Consider the following 22,918-nt stretch of genomic DNA (forward strand, 5'->3'; position numbering starts at 1 on the left):
ACTTAAAAGGCATTATATTGTAGTCAATGAATTAAAAAGCCAAATCCAGCACTAACCTAAATGAAAATAAACTTGATGCCTCCCAAAATAAATCAACAGCAGATGTGCAAACCAAGTTTTGATGTTTCTGGTGAGCTGCAGGAGCTTTTGAGCAGAGGGTGCCAATTTTGTTTCACAACTTCAGCACAGCAGTTGCCTGCTCTGAACAACAAATTCTTGCCTCGGCTTTTGAAAGCAACACTTAAGAAATGGAGGTTCAAAGCACGGACAGGGACATTCACCTGGTCAGGACATCACACCTCCACAAGATGTGTGTCAACTGACACAAACTAAGGGTCAACATTTCAGCCAGCACGCTGGAAACATCTTGGCCATAAATCTGTCACTGAGTCTTACATTAGGAGTTCTGCTTACATTTTCATAGTCCTTCATGGTCCGAGCTCGAGTTGGTGACACTGTGTCTTCTGCCACATCTGGTACCACTGCACATTGAAGAAGACAGAACAAGTTCAGAGAGAGTCTCTCTAAGTAGGGCTTCAACTTGGCAAAGGTCTACACTAATCTAAACATAACAAAACCTTCTGGGAAGTGAAAGAGGCACTGCTTGGCCCCCAGTTTACATTACATGTTAGCAGCTGCATTCCTTTCTGATCACAGTAAGCTGTCTATCACTTAAACTCCCCAATTCCATCACCCATTTAAATTATGATGTACACTGGAATTCGGCTGTGCGAGGTGCGCTGTCAAGCATAAACCCTGAGAGCAAGAACTGGATGATGCACAGCGTGCAGCTCCCCTAACCCTGAGCACAATGTGAACAGACAGCACGGCCTCGCTGGATGTTCCAAGTATTTTAAGTACTGGCTGAACAGAACCGCTGATCATCTTATGTAAGGCTGCGAGCCCTAATGACCACAGGCAACAGTCACGGCAGCAGCTGCTGGCGCTCCGTGGTCTTAAAGACTCTTACATTAACTAAAAAAGCGCATCACTTAAAAGCCTTTTTTTGTCTTCTGGTTGTTTTTTTTTTTCTTTTGCCTTTTTGCCGCAAGTTTGAAGGGTTTTTCCTCCAGGTTTGGAGACCAGCGTGAAGCACCGAGGCGCGGCAGGGATGTGCGGGCTCCGGCCGCGATCCAGCCTTACCTTGTCCGCCGGGCGGGCAGGGCTGGGGGTCCCCGCGGGAGATGTCGGGCAGCTGGAGGCCGCTGGCGCTGGGGAATGAGCAGGAGGAGAGTGCTGAGAGCACAACACCGGGGGGCTGTCCCCTGTCCCGCTGTCCCCGTGTCCCCATCCGCGGCCGGCGGGCCCGGCCCCGCCACACGCACCCGCGCCGCCTGAGCGCATCCCCGCCCCGCAGCTCGCCCCGTACCTGCCCTCGAACGCCAGCGGCAGCGTCGGGTCCTCCCCCGGCAGAGAATCCATGGAGCTGCCGAGCGGCTCCCGCGGCTCCCGCCGCCTTTGTGCGCGGATTTGGCGGCTTCCCTGGAATTCAAACGCCCGCAATCGCTTCCGCCATCTTTGCGTCGGGCGCGCTGAAGCCGCTGAAGCCGGCACGCATTGCGCGCAGGGCGGGCACGGGGGAAGCGAACGGGGGCCGCCATGTTTGCTGAGGGCAGCGCGCCCCGCTGCGCGGGCAGCGCCATGCTGGCTGAGGGCAGAGCGGGCGGGGCCGCCGGGCACGGGGACACAGTGGCCGGGCGCCATCTCGAGTGAGGGAAGGAGCCCGGGACCGACCGCCCGGGAGGACGAGGTGACACCGGGGAGCGGGGACACGGTGATCCCCGCCGCTCCCCCGGCCCTGCTCCGAAAGTGTTCCCGTTGAGAAGAGGCTTTTGAAGGGAAGCAGCAGGACCCCGGCTCCCGGCAGAGCCGCTGGAGCTGATGTTCACTGTGTTCCCCGCACCGCAAAGCCGTCTTTGGGCTTGGCGGAAGAAATAAACATGTTATTTAGTTGACTAATCCTGTTAGTTCCACATTCTGGTCACTGCTCATCCTAACGGGCAGGGGTGAAGGGAGCCGCTGTCATCATCCACGCAGGCGGGTTTTGAATGAATCGGGGAGGCTTTTTGTGAAGCAAAGTTGTAAGCGTGTGGGCCCTCCCACATTTTGTGGGAGAAAATGCAACTGCATTGGACATTTCAGAACATGGACAGCGGGAAAAACTGAATTGGATTAAATGCTGCTGTTGTGGCCCCTCCTACACGGGGCACGGCCGGGGTGACAGTGCCGGTCACAGGTGGAGCTCCAGACCCTTGCTGTGCATCCTTGCCTTCCTTTAATTCATTTAGAACCTGCGTGCGGGATTGAAATACATCCTTGCAGTATTTACATCATCAGAGAGTCACAGAATTATTTAGGCTGGACAAGACCTCTGAGATCTGGCGTCCAACCTTTGACCAATCCCCGCCGTGTCACCCAGCCCAGCACACTGAGTGCCATGTCCAGTCACCTCCAAACACAGTGACTCCATCACCTCTCTGGGCAGTCCCTTCCTAATGTCTAATCACCCATTTTGTGAAGAAATTTTTCCTGATGTCCAATCTGAACCTCCCCGGTACAGTTTGAGGCAGTTCCCTATTGTCCTTTTTCTCGTTCCCTAGGAGCAGAGCCCAACACCACCCGGCTGTCCCCTCCTGCCAGGGAGTTGTGCAGAGCCAGGAGTTCTCTCTGAGACTGAGTTCCCCTTTCCCAGCTCCCTCAGCCTCTCCTGCTGCTCCAGCCCTTTCCCAGCTCCATTCCCTTCCCTGGATGTGCTCCAGCTCCTCAAGATCTTTCTGTTCACAAGGGGCACAGAACTGGACACAGCTCTCAAGGTGCCTCACCTGCGCTCAGCACAGGGAACAATCACTGTCCTGGTCCTGTGGCCACACGATTGCTGGTACAAGCCAGGAGCCATTGGCCTGCTTGCCCACCTGGGCACATGTTCAGCCACTGTCAACCAGATAATTTCCTCTGAGCTGCCTTCCAGCCACTCTGCTCCCGGAGTGCACCGAGCATCAAGTGGTGCCTCATGCTGGGACTTGCTCTTACCATTCTCTGTAACACAAGGAAGCTCCATCCCAGCAGGACACTCACCTCACACGAGTGACCCTGTGCATTAGATTTCCTCTTTTGGATTTGGTTTCCTGTTTGGTACCAGCTCAGGTCAGGTTTCACTCACTTTCCTCTAGGCTGTCTCAGGAGGACTCTTACCTGGCCAGGAATTAGGCCACAGATAAGGGCTGACCACAGGCTATGAACTCTGTGAGTTTATTATTCCCAATTCTGTGAATTTATTATTCCCAGTTGGCCTGGTGCCCTGTGAACTCCATTTCCTCCATGTGCCTGCACCTCACTGTTTAGATTGACACTTCCCTGTCAAATGGCCCAGACTGGTGGCAGCAGCCACTGCAGTCGTGGTGGGCTTCCCATCCCTGCTTAATTCTTTCAGCTTTATGGTACGAGTGCATGATGGAGCTGCAGCAGAGTCTCAAACTGCCAGAAGTGCCAGGCACTACTTAGCACAACTAAGCTCTTAAGCCCTTCTCCTGTCCAATTGGACATGCCTCATGCTTTGCACTTGGGGTCTGATGACCCCAAGGGATGTTCAGTCCCTTCAACTCCCCCATGAGAGACCTCAAGGGACACTGGTCACCTTATGTGACTGAAACCCTTTTGCAGTGGCCTCTGTCAAGCTGAAATTAAGTTCACAAAATCAGGTCTGCCATATGGCACCAGGATCTGATCAGCCAGGCTGAAATGTGAGTTTTCCTCATTTACACAGATCTTCATAAAATGACTAAGTCCGCTCACTTGAAAGGATAATGCCAATTTGCTCTTGTTTAAGGTTTCAGTGAGGTGTTACATATTTGATGTAGGTCTTTAAATCAGCATCCATCAGGCACAAGTGCAGAGTAAATCACTCTGCACACACAGCACATCTGTCTGCAGTCACAGCCTGTGTCCAGCACACTGTAGGCTAAAGGAAATCAGCAAGGCCTTCCTTGTGAAGTTTATTACTTCATGAAGTGGCTGTCTAATGGACAAAGACATGGATTTATAGAGATACATCCCTGTCCATCTTCCCTGGAAGTGTTCAGGGCCAAGCTGGCTTGGAGTAACCTGGTCCAGCAGCAGGTGTCCCTGCCCGTGGCAGGAGGTGAAACGAGATGATCTTCTGGGTCCTTTCCAACCCAAACCATTCTGTGGTCCTATAATTCTTGTATACACATGGCCAGGATGGAAAATTTCCCTGGGAAATGTTACTGCACTGCCCAATGTTTTACAACCTGCAGTGGCACCAGGAAGCTGCAAGGGGCAGAAAGGACTGGGAAATTGTTTAGAAGCAATTAACAACTCGCCTCCGGATAATCTGCTTAATGTTGTTTAACCTTAAGTTCATTAGTAGCACATTTGGGGAGATTACACTAAACCCTCATGCCAGGAAGCCGTGTTGGAACTTTCCTACTTCTCAAGGCAGCCTGAGATCCTTCCCACCTCCGGCAAAGAGTCCTGAAGGAAGGCTGGGAAAGGACTGATGGTGACTGCAGTGGAGGGGCTGAGTGAGCAGGAGGGAGCCAGCTGCTCGCTGTGCCGTGCTGTGCCGTGCTGTGCTGTGCTGTGCTGTGCCGTGCCGTACTGTGGCGTGCCGTGCTGTGCTGTGCTGTGCTGTGCCGTGCTGTGCTGTGTTGTGCCGTGCTGTGCCGTGCTGTGCTGTGCCATGCTGTGTTGTGCTGTGTTGTGCTGTGCCATGCCGTGCTGTGCTGTGCCGTGCTGTGCTGTGCTGTGCCGTGCTGTGCTGTGTTGTGCTGTGCTGTGCCGTGCTGTGTTGTGCTGTGCTGTGCTGTGCTGTGCCGTGCTGTGCTGTGCTGTGCTGTGCTGTGCTGTGCTGTGCTGTGCTGTGCTGTGCTGTGCTGTGCCGTGCCGTGCTGTGCCGTGCTGTGTTGTGCTGTGTTGTGCTGTGTTGTGCTGTGCTGTGCTGTGTTGTGCTGTGTTGTGCTGTGCCGTGCTGTGCTGTGCTGTGCTGTGCCGTGCTGTGCTGTGCTGTGCCGTGCTGTGTTGTGCCGTGCTGTGCCGTGCTGTGCTGTGCCGTGCTGTGTTGTGCTGTGCTGTGTTATGCTGTGTTGTGCTGTGCCGTGCTGTGCTGTGCCGTGCTGTGTTGTGCTGTGCTGTGTTATGCTGTGTTGTGCTGTGCCGTGCTGTGCTGTGCCGTGCTGTGTTGTGCTGTGCTGTGTTATGCTGTGTTGTGCTGTGCCGTGCTGTGCTGTGCCGTGCTGTGCTGTGCCGTGCTGTGCTGTGTTATGCTGTGTTGTGCTGTGCCGTGCTGTGTTGTGCTGTGTTGTGCTGTGTTGTGCTGTGCTGTGTTGTGCTGTGTTGTGCTGTGTTGTGCTGTGTTGTGCTGTGTTGTGCTGTGTTGTGCTGTGTTGTGCTGTGCCGTGCTGTGTTGTGCTGTGCTGTGTTGTGCTGTGTTGTGCTGTGTTGTGCTGTGCTGTGTTGTGCTGTGTTGTGCTGTGCCGTGCTGTGCCATGCTGTGCTGTGCTGTGCTGTGCCGTGCTGTGCTGTGCTGTGTTGTGCTGTGCCATGCCGTGCCGTGCTGTGCTGTGCCGTGCTGTGTTGTGCTGTGCTGTGCCGTGCTGTGCCGTGCTGTGCTGTGCCGTGCTGTGCCATGCCGTGCTGTGCTGTGCCGTGCCATGCCGTGCTGTGCCATGCCGTGCCCTGCTGTGCTGCACAAGGAGGGCAGATGTCACCATCAGCTGAACACGGCTCCCCCTCACCCTGCTGTTCTCACTCCCTGCTCTGGGGACTTGGTTCAGACTCAGTTCTGCCTCCTCCTCACACAGTTCACAGCAAGATTCTTCCTAAGTTAAGTCATGCACAGTCCAACTGCTTTGCTAATGCAAATCAGGTCTCAATAAACTCCCTTGAATTTCACCACTGTGGCCTTTACTTACACAGCTCTGGCTCAGTCAAACATCTGAATGAACACTTAAAACCATGTGCTCACTCACTGTATGAAGCCTCACCTCTCCAAGTTCTTTGCTTAATAAGGGCTGAAGAGTCAGACACAGCTTTCACAGAAAAAGAGCCTTTAGCAGTTGTGTTTGCAAAATAAAAATCGATTTCCTAACTCTGCCAAGTGAGAAGGAAATGCAAGTTTTCCACAGGCCCCTCTGCAAACACTCCCAGAACTGATGGCACAGATGTGGATTTCAGAGTATCTGTAACAAAAATGGCCTTTGAAAGACATCTGTGGCCACAGAGAAAAATGTGATACAATATCCTCACCCATTTCCAGCTTTGCTTGAGGGTTTGGTTGTTAGTGATTCACATCTCTGACAAAATGTGTCCATGTGAATGATACAGAAAACAGTGGGAAAACAGTCATTGCCTGTGGAGCTCCCAAACACAGCTGAGGGCTGGGATGGTTCATGGCAGACACAAGAGATCAGAGGGCTCATTTTTCAGCTGGATTTTCCGACACAGAATGTCAACTGTGCTTATGAATATCTAAGAGAGAAAACATTTTGCGCCTTGGTTCTCATCTAGCATACAGGGGCATAATGAAGGAATAATTCTCTTGGAACAAATGTTATTACTGGAATGAGATTGGATTCAATCCGTTCTGTCACTGGGAAGACTCCTGCTGAAATTCAATGAACAAACACACAAATGCAAAAATCCAAGTGGCATAGATACAAATTATATACATTTATTTTTATTCATTTTAAATAACATTCTTCTGTATAAATTCTGACATATATTCAAATCATACACTTTTCTTTTTCTTTTTAGAAATGCATTTGTAAGCATAGCATATGCTTGGGAGACACCGTATTTGGATGTAGAGTGAGACTGATGGGTTTCAGATGGGAGCAAGTACAACTTTTATGGCCCACATTTTTCTTATTTTAATCCATTCCTCTGACACATAAAGAGCAGAGTCCTGTGGGAGCTCACTCTAGAACTTCACTTAAAAGAGAAAACTATTTTTATATCCTTTATTTAAAGGAGACTGTGCAAACTTTCTGCCACATTTACATTGCCTGTAACACTGAAGAGGATGATGCTGCACAGCAGTGGTTAACTGGCCCAGGATACCTGAAGGATGCTGGATATATCCCCTCCTCTTTCCTAAATGCTTGCTAAGTTTGCTCAGCCTCGTCCAAGGGAATTATCATTCCAGTAGCTGACATCTCCTGACAGCTCCCCAGGGCTAGTGCTCCTCAAGCTATATCCAGCTACAGTGGTCCACGAGATTCAAGCTCATCTCTGCTTATTAGCCCAACCACTTTCCTGCACGTCTGCAGCACTCAGTGCTCACCAAAGCTCCCCCAAGCTGAGAGCCCTGCAGGCTGCCCCAAGCCCTGTCCCACCCCAGCCCTGTGCCCTTCATCTGCTCATTCTGTCCCACTGCCTTCACTGCCGAGCTGGACTCGCCTCAGCCAGACCAGCTGGGCCCTCACAGTGCCAGGGATGGTCCCTGGAGCTGCTGTCCCACACCCACCAGAGCCCTCCTGTCCTGTCCAGAGCCTCCTCTGTCCCTGTCCAGAGCCCCCCTGTCCTGTCCAGAGCCTCCTCTGTCCCTGTCCAGAGCCCCCCTGTCCTGTCCAGAGCCTCCTCTGTCCCTGTCCAGAGCCCCCCTGTCCTGTCCAGAGCCTCCTCTGTCCCTGTCCAGAGCCCCCCTGTCCTGTCCAGAGCCTCCTCTGTCCCTGTCCAGAGCCCCCCTGTCCTGTCCAGAGCCTCCTCTGTCCCTGTCCAGAGCCCCCCTGTCCTGTCCAGAGCCTCCTCTGTCCCTGTCCAGAGCCCCCCTGTCCTGTCCAGAGCCTCCTCTGTCCCTGTCCAGAGCCCCCCTGTCCTGTCACACCTCTCTGCTCTGCAGCTGCTGTCCCGTGCCATGAGTGCCCTTCCCTGGGACAGCCCCACCACTGAGCTGGGCAGCACTCCAAGGCACAGGGGGCCACAGGGCCCATCAGGGACACCACGGGCACCTGGACTGCACCTGGACTGCCACCTCAGCCCCACAAGTCACCAAGATGCCCCACCCTGCCCTCGCTGGCTGCTCAGCTGGGCCTCAGAACTGCCCTGAGTCCCCTTCTGGTCTACCTGCCCTACCCCAACCTCAGGACAAACCTCAGCACCCGGGAAGCCTCATGACAAGCGAGGACACACATCGTGGTGCTGGTGGCCTCAGGAACCCTGGCACAAGTGTTTGAGCTCTGCTACCCCTCCACATACAATCCAACCCAAGGTGACTTGAGACAGAACCAGCTCAGCTTCTTTCTCCCCTCCTGTGGTGCCAGGGGAACTGGCAAGAGCATGGATGATCTGATCTCACATCACCAAAGTCAAACATGAAGCTGTTTATCCTTTCCCTGCTGAGGCATCGATCTCCCTTTATTACTGTTGCTCCTCTGCGCCAAGGCTGGGTGGCAGGAGGTGGCTGCTGTGTCTCTGCTGAGTCATTCTGCCATTTGACAAGCACGGTGCCAGTGCCACATCCTCTCTGTGCTCCCTGTTCAGGAACATCCTGTGCCATCCAAATCTGGGCAGCCAGGTCCTTCCTGCCCAGCTAAGCTTCCCATCACATCTTCCAGGCTGTCTCCATCCCTTCATCCAGCTGTGCAATCCACAGGCAGCAGCTGTCCCGCCCTGCAGGGCATCCTGACTCCTCCTCTTCCCAAACACAAAGCCTTTGCATTACTTTGGATGTCAGAAGCAGCCCAGGTGCCAACGCCTCCTGTGCTGTGCCAGGCAGGGACTAGGAGGGCTCAGCACCTGAGCCCACGCTCTGCTTGAGCAGATGGTCCCTATTTCTACAGTGAGACAAAGTCCAAGCCTGTTCCTGTTACAAAGCAGCCCACAGTCACAGCAAAATTTAAAGAAGAGGTGTTTTGTGGCAGAGAGAAAAAGTCTGCTAAAGTATTTTAGAAACATTAAAGTGAACAACCTGTCCTTCGATTTGCTTGCTAGCATCAGTCCCAGAAGCCAACACTTCCTAAATTACCTTTCCCCACCCCATGAAGTGACCAAGTGCAAGTGTATTGCTAGATCAGCACCTCCAAATAATCACCAGCCTTTAAAAGTTTGATGAGTAACTCGAGAATTAGCAATATCCAGATTTTCTCCTCAAGTCCTCCCCCGTTTTATAACAAAAGTAACATTGCTCTGAATGACGTGAGCCAGATTTATTACCTGAAGTATGAGACCTCACCCAGGCCCACCACAGGCAATGGGAGTTTTTCCATCAGCTTTTTTCCATCAGCTTGGGCCTATATGCAATTCCACATTCTGCCCTCACCATTTCCCTTGGGCATCCTCAACAATTTTCACTCTGGCTTGCCATGCCTCATCTCTAAATCAGGCAGCGAGTTTTTGAGGCAGAAATGGCATCCTTGAGCATGTGTTTGAATCACCTACTTCCCCCCTTCCCAAGTTTCCAAAGATAAGAGAAACCTCCTCACAGCACCAAAAACCAAATAAATAACCAACATGTTCTCTCTACCATTTCTCATCTGGAGAAATACTCACTTTGTCCTGGCTGAGAGGATGCATCCACCAGCTCCTGTATCACCATTGTCCCACCACACACAGCAAATGCAGCTGCAGCTCTGAGGTTGGGCAAGAGTGATGGGAAATATTTGTTTCTTGCCCTGTTCCCATGTAGTAGTTTGATTTCAGGGGTGTGACAGGTGGCACGGGGAGCACAGCCTGAGGCACACACACTGCAGGCACCAACCCAGCACCTCCATGGTCTGACCTCCCTGTGCAACGCTGCCTGTTCCTTGTTTTCTCTGCTAACAGCCCACCAGCCTCCCACCACAACCAGAGGAGTCCATAAAACCTGTTCCCTGTAGTGTTTTTTTGACAACTCCTTCCCCACCACTACCTTGTGCTACTTGAAATTCTGAAAGCATCTGTGCACTTTTACCTTCTGAGCCTTGAAGCGCAGACTGGGTCCTGGGAGCTCTTCATCCCAAAGCTGTTTCCACCCAAATCCAGGATTCCTTTGCTTTTGGCCCTCAGGGGGCCAGAGGCTGAGCTCAGCCCTCCAGGGATGGCAGTGGGATCCCTCCACACGATGAGCACCCACTTGGGAGAACCTCAGCCACTGAGCCCAGGCTCTCAGCGGGTTTGTGACAGTGTATTTGCATTTTGGATAGAGACTTAAAAGAAGGAATACATTGGTGCATCCAGTTTTTGGACACCTACTCAGCCCTAGTCATGGCAACACTGGTATCCACTCTGTATTTGAAGGAATGGCATCATTTGACAGATACAAGTAGGGAGAACTGACATTTTCTCTAAAAAAGGAGTTATTCAAAGACAGTGGAAGAAAAGCTTAAAGCAGTTGGTGTTTGCCAGAGGCCCAGCTCCAACAATATTGCCATCTCATTTACAGTATTTTAAACAATCCTCATTTTTTTTTCTTTTTAAAACAACGTCACTAACCGCTGTACAATTAAAACCTAGAGGATAAAACATGACCTGGGGAGTGGGAGAGGTCGGGGAGGGGCTCATGGTTTTGCTGTTGGGGATTTTTTGGTTGGTCAGTTGGTTGCTTGTCTTTTTTACAAATAATTACAAATACAATTCCAAGAAGATATATTACATTTTATATACAGAACACACCATTTCTATCAGGGTAGGGTATTAAGCCTGGCTTTTATTTTTACATGGCAACCCTGAGATGTCTTGTCGTCTTCCCTTGCACAGAAACTATACAAGTTCATTAACTCCTTCTAGAAAAAAATGGATTGCTATGTCTTAATAGCATCATCACCCTGTATAAATACTCAGAAAGGGAAAAGCTTAGTCTCTTCCCTAACTCAAATGTTCTTGAGATTTTTTTTCCTGTTTCCCTGCCTAGGGGGAACAGAGAATGGTGACTTTTATAAGTGTGCAACTCACTCCTCCTACTTGCCTTTTGGTAGTACAGTGAACAATTACTTCCCTTTTTTTTTTTGTTCTCCTTTTCAAACAAGTTTCTATCAGGAAAGAAGATGATGCCTTTCCAAAGATCTGTTTCCTGAAATTCCACTGTTAATTCATGAGCTACTTCTCAAACTAAAGGATGAAGACACAAGTGCTGGGTTGGCTGGAAAACAAGTAGCTTCTGACTCTTCATGAGGTTCTGCTCTCTCTGCCCCACCACCTCTTCATAAAAAATGTTTCAATTCAGCATAATCCAGTTTATAACAACAGTGAATTCTATGGATCTTTATAGAGAACAGGACACTGAATGCATTTCACCACACTACCTGAAATTCAGATGTACTGCACTGTCTTCTGTTCACCTGCAAGCTACAGCACGCCTGGCACCAGAGAGTATCTGAAGAGCAAACTCCTCTGCGTGGAGCCTTGGCACGGATCCTGACAGCCCTTCCACAAGCCCTGCACCTTTTTGAGAAGCAAACTTTGGAGCAGCTGGGTGACCTCTAAGCTTTATAGTTATGCATGGGAGTCGTCAGCGTGAGCTGTCCATTGGGGGCCACCTCATTGCCATCATCTTCCAGCAGCCCCGACACGTCAGCGTTGGGAATGCTGTCGTGGTAGCTGCTGAAGCTGATGTTGTCCTCTTTGAGCTCAATGGTCCAGAAGGGAGCATTCAGCTTTCGGTTCTGATACTCACGGTACATGTAGACAGCACCCACAAAGCCCATTAGCAGCACCACAACAATGATGATCACTGTCAAAATAATGATGTTGAACTGAGTCCATGAAACATCTGCGAAAGCAGAGGTGCTGTTGTCAGAAGAGCTTATAGGAAATATTGTCTGTAGAGTTGTTGGTGACAAAGTACTGTTTAGCACTGCTGTGGAAAAGGATGTGGCCTTGGTGGTATTTGGAGCAGAAGTTGTAAACTCCGTTGGTTCTGGGCCAAGAGTTGGTTCTACAAAACAAATTAAAAAATGATCAATTAAAAAATCTGCTGAGCTGAAAATCACACACAAACCTAAGAGATTTGACATTCATATCACAGTTAGTATGGTAATTAATGCTACACTGCTAAACTGGTATTTTTTTCAAAGCAGTTTAGAAAATGTCTGTCCAGGGTTGTGTTTGGGGTTTTTTAATATAATTCCATGTGCTAAGTGCCCATGGACTGCAGGACTCCTCTGAAAAGTCTGATGCTGAGGGACAGGGGCAGTAGTCAGGATTCAGGGTTCAATACAGGAGCTCATGATGACAGCAAGTCCCAGTCCAGCTCCTGTTCAGACCAGGAAAATGGGGCTCTACCAGCTCAGCAAGTTTAAACTCTGAACCAACGTGTCCCTTGGTGTCTGTGTGGGCTGCACACTCAGACACAGCAACTCCAGGAGCTAAAACCCTTCACAACCAGGGCACCAGATGTAGGATTTTGTTCACAGTATTATTATTTCTGCCCTACTTGTACAAACAACCAAAACTGAAAAAACAAGTACTCAGCCATCTCAGCATTTTTCAGCAGGTTCAGTGTTTGCACTACTTTAGGTAAAAGGGCAAAATAACCTCAGTTCTCCTTTCCAATGAAGTCCCACACAAGCCACACAGAGACCCCAGATCTACACAGCCACAAGCAGAAGGTCACCAAATCACAACAAAAAAAAAGACAGAGACTGGCAGAGGCCAGTTGGGATCTTGGTTTGGTTTCAGCTGCTGGCATGGGTGCACACAGGAAGGATCAGAACATGGGAACTACCAGACTGCTCTGTCTTTTCCTTGGCACTAAATAGCCAAGAACCTGCCTTGCTTGCAGTAGCCATGGGATAAAACTCCCTTCTCAGTTCAGGAGTCACATTAACCTTGAGATCTCAGGAGTGGGATGTGAATTCATTACGCCTGCATCAAACTTGTTGAGATACAGGCCTCAGAGAGCATCATAAATCTGTAGTACCAAGCTCACAAATGTAGCTAACAAAGCATTTCCTCACATGAATAACCTGATCTATTTTAGATTTTCAAGTCCAGGCAACAGGAACACTCCACAAGCTGAAGCCTCAATCAGCCAGAATGTTCTCTGCACCTATTGCTCCACAGGACTCTCTGCATCCTCTTTCCCACTCTCTTCCTGCCAACAAAAAAGCAACTTCATTTCAAATCCACATACAGCTGCAGCAATTACAGCTGACAGTGCCTTGCTGTACGGATCCAGCTTCCAGCTCTCCTGAACATCTACTAATTATGATTGAGGAGGAGAGTCACTTCCGAAAGACTAATTTTGCACTAAGTTGCATCTCCAATGGCAACAGGAGCTGGAAATATTCAGCACATGTCCTGCCAGGAGCCCTCAGGGGAACTCCCACAAGTTAACTTCGGGCTGTCACATTCCCAGTTCAGGCAACTGAGGAAGAAATTCCTCTGGAAGGGGCATCACACACCTAATTGAGGTTCCTGCTCAGAGAGCCCTCCCTGCAGCAGATCCTCTGCTCTCTACAGCTCCTGCCTGAGGTTGATAAGGACACTCAGGGTGCTGAATGCCAGAGACATTTCTCTATGGCATGACAGCCAAAGGTTTGCAATAGGAAGCAACGTGATAGGAGCAAGAGATTCCTGGAAAACCTTTGTTTTTGGGAAAAGGGCATGAGGAATTCAGTCATCCTTTCCAAATGCCTTCACCAACACTCAATCCTTGGCAAACCCTGCCAGTAGCTATAAGTAGGGAAAAAACAGAACCGACACAATGGCTGATTCACCAGCAAGGAAACAGCACTTTTCTGGGCTTTATTTGTGAGTCAGCATCAGCTCAGGGCTGGCAGGGAGGCCTGGGGTGAAGACATTTCCTGGCACTCCCAGGAACTTCACGGTGAAGTGCCGGGCTCTGGCCCCGGCGCCGCTTCCGGGCCGTGACACGGCGCTGCCTGTTCCGCTCCCGGGCCGTGCCAGCTCTCCAGATGTCCCCGAGCTGCTCCTTGAGAGCAGCAGCTGCTCTCTCAATGGGCTGCTTTGGCAGCTCTGCCGGGAGCCTCGGGTCCAGCTGCTTGATTGAAGGCCTGCTCCGCAGAGCTGCCGCTGCCTCCCGCGCTGGAGGAGCCTGGCAGGAGCCGCGCACCCGCTCTGGGGACGCTGCGGCGCTGGGCTGGGGCACAGAGCCCCACTGCACCAGCCCTGGGGCCCTGCTGTGCCTCCCCATGGCAGCAGGAGCACCGCCTGCTCTGCGGCTGAAAACACTCACTTGGGTCCTTGGAATGTCCTCTCTATCTGCCTTGAAAGCACCACAATCCTGGTCAGGCTTGAGACTCTGGATGGTGCCTGTGGATACAGGAGGTTTGCCCAGAAAATATAGCTTTGCTGTACAGAACCTGGGGTCTCATTTCAGCTGCGACCACTGAAACAGAGCCTGGGTGATGATTTCACTCCAGACACAGCTCAAATGCACTGGTGATTTATGAAAATCTTAACCTGAGACGAGTTAATGCTCAGTAACCTCAGCATGTCAGGTTTTAGGCAATTTTTGTTTAAGGAACTGGAAAGAAGCTGGACATCTTTTTCATTGCTTAATAAAAAAGGGGAAACATATGTGTCAGAGGGAGAAGAAAGCTCAAGGAGCATGTCCCAGGCCTCTTGAAAGGGAACAGGCTTTCCCCACATCAGGAAATGCCTATAACAATGCCATTTAAATAAAACTGAATGGTGAAAACTTCTAGTACCCAAACAAAGCCATACAGACAGATTTTAGTGGAGCAAGGTCATGTGGATCCTTGCACAAAGGCAAAGCTATGCATTGGGAGGTAATAGATGAGCTGATGTAAAAGTGCCATTTCCAGCCCTGTTACACCTAATGAGCATCCAACTTTGTTGTACTGATCATTTCCTGAGCAGGGAAGGACTCTGTGATTACACACCCAGAGAGCAGCACAGGAGTGAAAGCCACATCAGCTCCTGATGGAAGATCTGAACTGAATCTCTGTCCATGACAACAGCAAATTTGTGCCCAAATACTTCCCTGAACTCTGGATTCTTTCATCTAATACATCACACTGGTAATGTTTCCATGCATGGTGTTGGACATCCACCATGAAAACTTACCTCCAGATAACCACTGCAGGAGCAACTCCAGAACCATTTTCTCTCATTCTACGTTAAATACACTACAAATAGATTGGTTTTTTCCAGCCTGTTCACTAGCAGTGCCTGACAGGGTGGAATCAGGGTGGTTTCACAGCTAACTCTAAACCACCCTCCAAGGCCAGTAGGCACGAACTGGGCACTGGAGTTGTCTGCCCAGGGAGCTGGACGTGTTTAATGTAAGACTGGACGTGGCACTCAGTGGTTTAGTTGATAGGGATTTGTTAGGTCATAGGTTGGACTAGATGATCTTAAAGCCATCCTAGTTCATTCTGTGGTTCTGTTACAAAGATCTGGTTTTCTTCTCTGCACCAGACGCCAGATAAATCCAAACTAATACGGACAACGAACAGCATTTCCTCTCCAACCTTTGGCCAGCTGCACAGTGAGCCTTGACACCGCCCTGAGCAGCCCTTTTTACCTTTCCTGGTGCAGTTGGTGCCCTGGGAGTCCCTGGTGTAGCCCTCCTGGCACAGCTCACAGTGGAAGCCCGCGGTGTGGTACAGGCAGCCGATGCACTCCCCGCTGTCCGGCCGGCACACGCCGGGGGACAGCGCCGGGTCCACGTTCCCGTTGCACTTACACCTCACACAGATGCTGTCCGAGTTGTAGTAGCCCTGGGCACACTGGTTGCAGTTGAGGCCAGTGTACCCTGGCCTGCACTTGTCACACCTCGGGACGCTCTCGCCAGGCTCTGGAGAACACAGAAAACAAAGCAGGGATGTGCCACAGCCCCTTGCAGAGACACCCGGGCTGTGGGGTTTGTTCTGTGGAGTTTGTTCTGTGGGGTTTGTCCTGTGGGGTTTGTTCTGTGGGGTTTGTCCTGTGGGGTTTGTTCTGTGGGGTTTGTCCTGTGGGGTTTGTTCTGTGGGGCTTGTTCTGTGGGGTTTGTTCTGTGGGGTTTGTCCTGTGGGGTTTGTTCTGTGGGGTTTGTTCTGTGGGGTTTGTTCTGTGGGTTGTTCTGTGGGGTTTGTTCTGTGGGGTTTGTCCTGTGGGGTTTGTCCTGTGGGGTTTGTCCTGTGGGGTTTGTTCTGTGGGTTGTTCTGTGGGGTTTGTCCTGTGGGGTTTGTTCTGTGGGGCTTGTTCTGTGGGGTTTGTTCTGTGGGGTTTGTTCTGTGGGGTTTGTTCTGTGGGGTTTGTTCTGTGGGATTTGTCCTGTGGGGTTTGTTCTGTGGGGTTTGTTCTGTGGGGCTTGTTCTGTGGGGTTTGTTCTGTGGGGTTTGTTCTGTGGGGCCGGACCACAAGGCACCCTGATAAAAATCAGCAGCCACCAAGTATTGACCAATCTCAAATTTTGAGCTGAAAACATGACTTCTGAACAGCAGCACTTCCTCTGTTAGTAGGGAAAAAACCAGCTTTGGGGAGTTTTGATGCCTCATACCAACCTCACAGAGCAAACTTGGCACGTTGCTAAGGAAATAGATTATTATTCCTGAATACTTCCATCTCAAACAGGCAATTTCAGAGAACAGCTGGAACTATATCAGGGATGCTTGCAATCCAAATGAACTTTTAGACCTATACAAAGCCAGAAGCAGCTTGCTTGCAAAATGCATTAGGGAAATATCAAAAAAAACCCATACATGTGACTGTTACAGCTCTGACTTCTCTCAGTTACACTGGGGAATCTCTGCATGGAGTCCCACGGAGATGTTCAGAAGCAGACTCAGAAGTCTGGAGGGCTCCATGGCACTGCTGAGCATCTCCTGCCCCCCTCCTGGCTGCCACAAGCTCAGCAGCCTCTGCAAAAGTTTGCAGCTTCTTCAGAGCAGACTGCAGCAACACACTGGGAGCTGGAACTAGACTTTAAGATCCCTTCCAAGCCAAACCATTTTGTGATTCTGATCCCTCCCCTGCACAGCTGCTCTCACAAGAGGCAACACAAACACCAGGGACCCATCACAGCAGGTGCTGCTTCCAGTGCACACAAACAGGAGCTCCACGGGCTATAAAACACCTTGCTGGGCTGACACACTCTGAGGGGCAATTTAACTGAGGAGAGCAACCTTCCTCATGAGGAATTAGACCCAAACAAGAGGCTCACGTATGTGGCAGGTGCCAGTGGATGCCACGATGGAGCAGGGGCAGTGCTGGCAGCCGTGGGCAGGATGGGTGCTGCGATAGAAACCCTCCTTGCAGAGCTCACAGTGCTTCCCCTCGGTGTTCTCCTGGCAGTCCAGGCAGGTGCCTGCAGAACGGAGAGGAGAACAAGCAAACATTCAGCAGCAGGAACTGGAGCAGAACATTTGGAGTAAGAATCCACGTGGAACACACTCAATTATCAGAGCTCACAGGTGGTTTTGGATGCCCTCTGGCCAAAACATGATCCTGGCCTCTTATGACCTTCTGATGCTCATCCCCTCGCTCCACACGTACACAGATAATGGGAAAAAGCAGGTGGCCCCAGCAGAGAGGCCACACAGCTCACCACTGAAAGGTCACTGCAGGTAAGCACGAGTTCTCAGTGTTAAAATTCTCCTCAAGGAAAGCAGTGGCAGTTTGCATTTGTACCAGTGAGATGGAACACTGATCCTTCCAGTCCCCCCTCTCATGAGGGGTCCCTCAGGTTTCTGCCTTTGGTTTTTTTGTGTGCAGCCTCCTCCTGTACCCCAGAGCTGGTGGTGAGGGCTGAGGATATGCCAGTGTCCTGCTTTGGGGGCAGGCAGCTCCATCCCACCAGCATGGCTCCAGCTCCTCCACCCCAGGACAAGGCAGCAGCACTCTCTGACCTTCCCAGAGAACAGAGGAGAAGTGGGGGCTCACGTGAGCCACCTGCCCTTCCTGGGGAAGCCCCTGAATCAGAAACTCGACGTGCCGTGTCTTCACAGACGCCGTGTTCTAATGGCCTCCAAATTGCATTTTGATACTACTGTGACCAAGAAGAAAAATCTCCTTAGTTACAAAAGCACAGCCTCTATATAAAGCCCATCCATCACCAGGAACACGTTGTAATTCAGCTGGCTCCTCGGTGAGGTGGCAGGGAGCTGAGGGAAGATTGGATTAAATCCCATGTACCAGACTCTGCAAAGGCACCAGCCCTCTCTATAAACAGGGGTGGCCCAGAGCAGTGTGAGAGCACAGACAGATCCACTGAGCTGAGCCCAGCAGTGCTGCTGGGGGATGGGGAAGCCTCATATCAACATCAACCACAGGAAAAAATCCTGATTGAGGTTTATGCTGACTGTTATAAAGACCACAGCAGATTTTCTTGTTAATATCAGAACAGTCTGGCTCTCTCACAAGCCCGACAGAGCTGCTGCTCCTCAATTCCCACAGTGATGACTCCACAGCCAAGCCTGGCATGTCCTTGCAGCCAGCCCTGATGCCAAGGCAGGAAGCAAACCCGGGAAGCGGCTGATTCACCCACCCAGCAGGGCCCTGCCAGCACCCCTTGCTCAGCATCACCTCCCACACACTGTTTGCTCTTCCCTCAGCAGCCTGTCAGGCACGAGCCAGTGGTTTTTGTGGGAGAGATGTCAGGTTTAGAGAGGAAAATTATCTGCTATGCTTGGTTTCTCCAGCTGCAAACCTGGATCAACAATCTCAGTGGGATGGATGTCTTGGACAGGGAAGTTGACCTGTCTGGTCACAGGAAGCACTTGGACCGTGCTCCCCAGGCACTAACAGAGGCATAAATCTGGAATCACACCTATATTGCCCTGGTCATTTCAGGACCAATGTCTTTCCCATCAGCAGAAATCACCCCCATCCATCTCCACCAGCCCTGCAAAATGGCTGTGTGTGCCTGAGTCAGCACGCTGCTCACCAGGCACGCACGGGCACGCAATCAGGTATCGCTGGGAAGAGCCTGAATAATTAATAGCACTTCTCATCCTGATAATGCCCTCAGGAAGGATCAGAGCTCACAGCAGCCCAGCTGGGAAGCAGCAGCCCACCTCAGAGCACAGACACACCACGGAGTACAGGGGTCGTGGCAGAGGAAGTGCTGTCGGCTGGGGAGCTCCTGCTGCCCAAGTTATTTATTTATGCCCAGTAATTTCAAACATGCCTCCTGGACAGAGGGATGCCAAGCAGGAGCCGCATGCTGAGCCAGCAGAGGGAGCCCAAAGTATAGCATTAATGGGAAAAAACTTTGAAAATTGGACAAAGGCTACACAGAATTAATGTAAAGCTGGGGAGGTCACACAGAGTGCAGTCTCTAGAGCAGGCGTCCGATCTAATTTTTAATCAACTTCATTCTCTGTTCTGGTTTTGTTTGGTTCCCTCAGCCACAGCAGCAAATAGAGCAGATGGAGGAAAATTTAAGAAGAAAAATAAATAAATAAATAAAATTTTGTCAAATCAACAATAGGTTATTAAGCAAAATGAGGGGTTTTCATTGCAATGCTGTGGGCAGCACTGGGCAGTATCAACAGAAAAAGCAGCCCCATCCCAGGAGCAAGATCTGTGCTGGGTTTTCTTTGATAAATCAAGAGCAGGAGGAACACTGAGGGGAAAAAAGGAAGAGCAGATTATCCTCCTCCTTCACAAAACCCACGCACCCAGCTCCAAATCAGTAACACAGCTGATGTGTGCACAGCTTTAGTGACAGCCTTGTATCCTTCAGTGCTGGTAGGACATGAGCACACAGAGTGCAGTATAGGAGTGAATGCAGCAATTCATCCTCAAGGGAACGCAGGAATTCAGCCTCAGGGAGCACAGACCCAGTGCCCACAGACCAGGGCATTCCTCTGCTGCAAACACACAGCCCATGAGGGAACACACAGGCACAAATTGCCCAGAAACACCCGACTTCATGAGCTCTGCCTCTCCACCAACAAATTCTGCAACATTACTTTAATTATTACCCCTTACTAAGCTCCTGCATAAATATTACAGAAGTGCCTTTCAGCCTGGAAGTTTTGAGGAGAATTTGGAATTTGAAGTGAGTGCTGTGTGAAGAGGGGGTTGTGCAGGCAGTGCTCCTCCAGTCAGGCTCCCCCTGCCCTCCCATGAGCTGTTCAAGCACAGGTGCCTCGACATTTGCACTCCATCAACATCTGAGTGAGTGAGACAGTCAAAGAAATAACCATGGAAAATGAACAAGGCCAATTTATAAAAAGTGGGCAATATTAATTACATGCAGCCAGTTTTTACCCACTCTGATCCTGCTGTCTGTGGCAGCAAGTCCCCCTACGTCAGTGCCAGCACAGTATATGTTTCCAGGTAAACAGCAGTCACACAAAAGGTCTTTAAAAGCCCATGTTGTGTGTTTGTGTAAGTGCAGAGAACAATGGAGCCCCAGCTTCTGATGCAGGCTGCTGAATTAGGGCTCTGCACTGCAGCCTGGGCTAACGCACACAGCCTTCACTGCCTTCCTTCAAAGGAGACCAAAGCCGACCTTGCATTTCCATTTCAGCTTTAAGGTAAAGATTTTTGGGCATGCAAGGCAAAAAGATGTAGACAAAGGGGATAAGAGCAGAGTGTGCTGAATGAGAACAGAAAAACCAGAGACAGAGGGGCAGGTGGAGCCTGCACCCCCATGGTCACAGGAGGACAGGATCACCTGTGGAGCTGTCGCAGCTCTGGGAGTGGTTGTTGCACTGGCAGGGCTCACACGTGCTCTCGTTGAAGCTGTAGTAGCCCTCACTGCACCGCTCACACTTGAGGCCTGTGGCACCAACTTTGCACTGGCACTTCCCAGAGCTGTAGAGGGAAAAACAAACAGTGAGATCTGGCTGTGCTGGGAGGCATCCGAGGTACAAACCTGCAGGCAGGGTTTGGGATTCCCTTTCTTCCTTTCTGCTGGAAGCAGGACATGAAAGCCAGGGGCAACCATTTCCAAAAAGCGATGGGGAGTTCAAGAAAGTACGAGTGTCTGCCAAGCCAGTTGCCCTGACAGCAATTCCCAGCTGGGCACCAGAAATCATTGCTCATTCTAGAAAGCCCTGGCCCAGAGCCATCCCCTTGCATCAGCCCCAGCAGATGCTCCCAACAGCCCCTCTGCAGTCCCTGCTCCACCAAGCACCTGCACCAGCCCTGGGTCCTGCAGGACACGGGCACACCCGTGCTCACTGTGCCTGAACAATCCCAGGGCACCCCCGTGGGTCCTGCTCTCCCCTCCACATCAGTGCTGAGCAGCACCTCCCAGATTTTCCTGTGAGCAGCCAATTCCCTGCTCACCACCTGCTCTCCTGGCTCCCCTGGGAGCCGAGGCAACAGCTCGTGTGTCCTGCCTGGCTCCAGCCAGGGCAGGTGTCAGCCACCTGCACTCCCTGCTCTCCTCCATGATCCCATCTATCCCTCCCACATCTCCATGGACACTTGGGCAAGGCCCCTCTCTCTCCAGCTGAACTCTACCCACTAAAGCCAGGGAGAGACAAGAGAGGCTTCCCCAGCAGAGCTCCCGCTGCAGCTGACCGAGACAGGAGCTGTTGACTTGGGCACAGTGTGACTGCAGGGCGGGGTGTGAACACAGAGGGCATTGCTGGTGGCTGCCACGAGCAAACAAATACCAGCAGCTATAAAAAGCAAAGGTTACCCTCATTGCTTTGGCTTTTTGTGCTCCTCTCTCCACACAGAGGCTCCAATGCTTTGCTTTCCTAACAGACTTTATACACCAGCAGCATTTAGCTCAGCTCTCAGGGAAATCACAAGAATGGATAAATGCTCCTTCCCATCCAGCCCTGGGCACGGCCACTGCTGGAGGTGGCTGATCCCACCTGCACACTGGGAATGGCCAAGCCAAGGCACAGAGAGCACCCAGAGCCTCTGCACATCCCCACAGCCCTGCAGGACCTGCAGGAAGCCCTGCCCTGCCTGCTACAGGGAACCGGGACAGCAACCCCAATAAACAGCATTTGGGCCCCTCCAGGGGATGGATTTACCTGCAGGGGAGGCAGCAGCACCCACAGACAGCCCTTACACCCTGCAGCACCCTCTGAGCTCTCCTGTATAACCTCCACCCCCTTCAAACACCTTTGAAACACCTTTGAAACACCTTTGAAACACCTTTGAAAGTCAGCATTTCAGGGCTCACTGTGCTGCACAGAGCTCAGCCATTGTTACCCCTCTCCTCCTGGGAAGAGTGAGCAAGGCACAATTTGCTCCCAAAAGCCTCCAGAAAAATCTGCTGATTAAAACTAATAGATGTTTGATGCACTATTTGATGTGTTGTTTTTAACTAAAACGCAGTAGATTGCGATGTTTTGGGCAAGACATTGCTTCTGTTGGAAATTAGCATAATTCAGTATTTCTGTTGTTTGTTTGCTTGCCAAATGAAGAGAAACTACTCACCAAAATATCGACCTCAGCCCAAGGGGCTACACAATTAAATAGTTGCAGAATCTGAAATCTCAAGCATATTTAATGGCCTGATTACAAGAAGAAGAAATATGATGTTTCCTTGCTCTCCTGGCCATTATCTGGAAGTGCAGCAGGCAGATGCAAAATTCAAAGGCATGCTGGTAAGCAGCTCAGTATGTTTGGCTGGTAAGCAGCTCAGTATGTTTGACTTTTAAAGGGCTTTTCACAAGACCCAACATTAATCCAAACGTTGTCACAGTGTTTAAAATAAGCACAAACAAAAAGCAGCTTTTTTTATTATTTGCTCCTGACTGCTACTGCTATTCCTGTAAGAGGGCAGGGACAGGCAGGGAAAAGCATGTGCCATGGGGAGGAAAATCTGATGTTTAGCCTGAAAATGCATCCTCTGGGGATGCACCACATGAGCAGGGTTTTGTAGGATCAAGCATTTGAGCTGCAGCATCTTCACCCTCCCTGGCTCCCTCCTGGAGTTCAGAGAGCTCTGTTTAAGTCCCTCTTGTCCCTGATCCAGCCTTTTTCTCAACAGCACCCTCCTCTTCCTCCCTGCTTCCACTCAGACTCTCATTTCATTTCTTTCAAGGAGGTTTATTTCCCCAATGACCCTGCCTCTTAGAGCTCAGTTCAGCAT

The 22,918-nt window shown here is 50.8% G+C and overlaps 2 protein-coding genes across 2 annotated transcripts in view; both read right to left on the reverse strand.

The window, feature by feature from the left end:
- Nucleotides 1–1,952, reverse strand: part of CDK5RAP2 (CDK5 regulatory subunit associated protein 2) — a 69,108-nt gene extending 67,156 nt beyond the window's left edge. The window contains exons 1-3 of the mRNA XM_063409370.1: nt 1,370–1,952; nt 1,144–1,211; nt 415–482 (exon numbers count right to left, since the gene is read on the reverse strand). Coding sequence (XP_063265440.1) covers nt 415–482; nt 1,144–1,211; nt 1,370–1,704 — 471 coding nt within the window. The 5' untranslated portion in view covers nt 1,705–1,952. The remainder of the gene's footprint in view (nt 1–414; nt 483–1,143; nt 1,212–1,369) is intronic.
- Nucleotides 1,953–6,668: 4,716 nt separating this feature from the next.
- Nucleotides 6,669–22,918, reverse strand: part of MEGF9 (multiple EGF like domains 9) — a 49,219-nt gene continuing 32,969 nt past the window's right edge. The window contains exons 3-6 of the mRNA XM_063409223.1: nt 20,531–20,670; nt 17,069–17,212; nt 15,446–15,718; nt 6,669–11,869 (exon numbers count right to left, since the gene is read on the reverse strand). Coding sequence (XP_063265293.1) covers nt 11,415–11,869; nt 15,446–15,718; nt 17,069–17,212; nt 20,531–20,670 — 1,012 coding nt within the window. The 3' untranslated portion in view covers nt 6,669–11,414. The remainder of the gene's footprint in view (nt 11,870–15,445; nt 15,719–17,068; nt 17,213–20,530; nt 20,671–22,918) is intronic.

This window comes from Prinia subflava, chromosome 12 (genome assembly GCF_021018805.1).
Source record: "Prinia subflava isolate CZ2003 ecotype Zambia chromosome 12, Cam_Psub_1.2, whole genome shotgun sequence".
NCBI classification, from domain to species: Eukaryota; Metazoa; Chordata; class Aves; order Passeriformes; family Cisticolidae; genus Prinia; species Prinia subflava.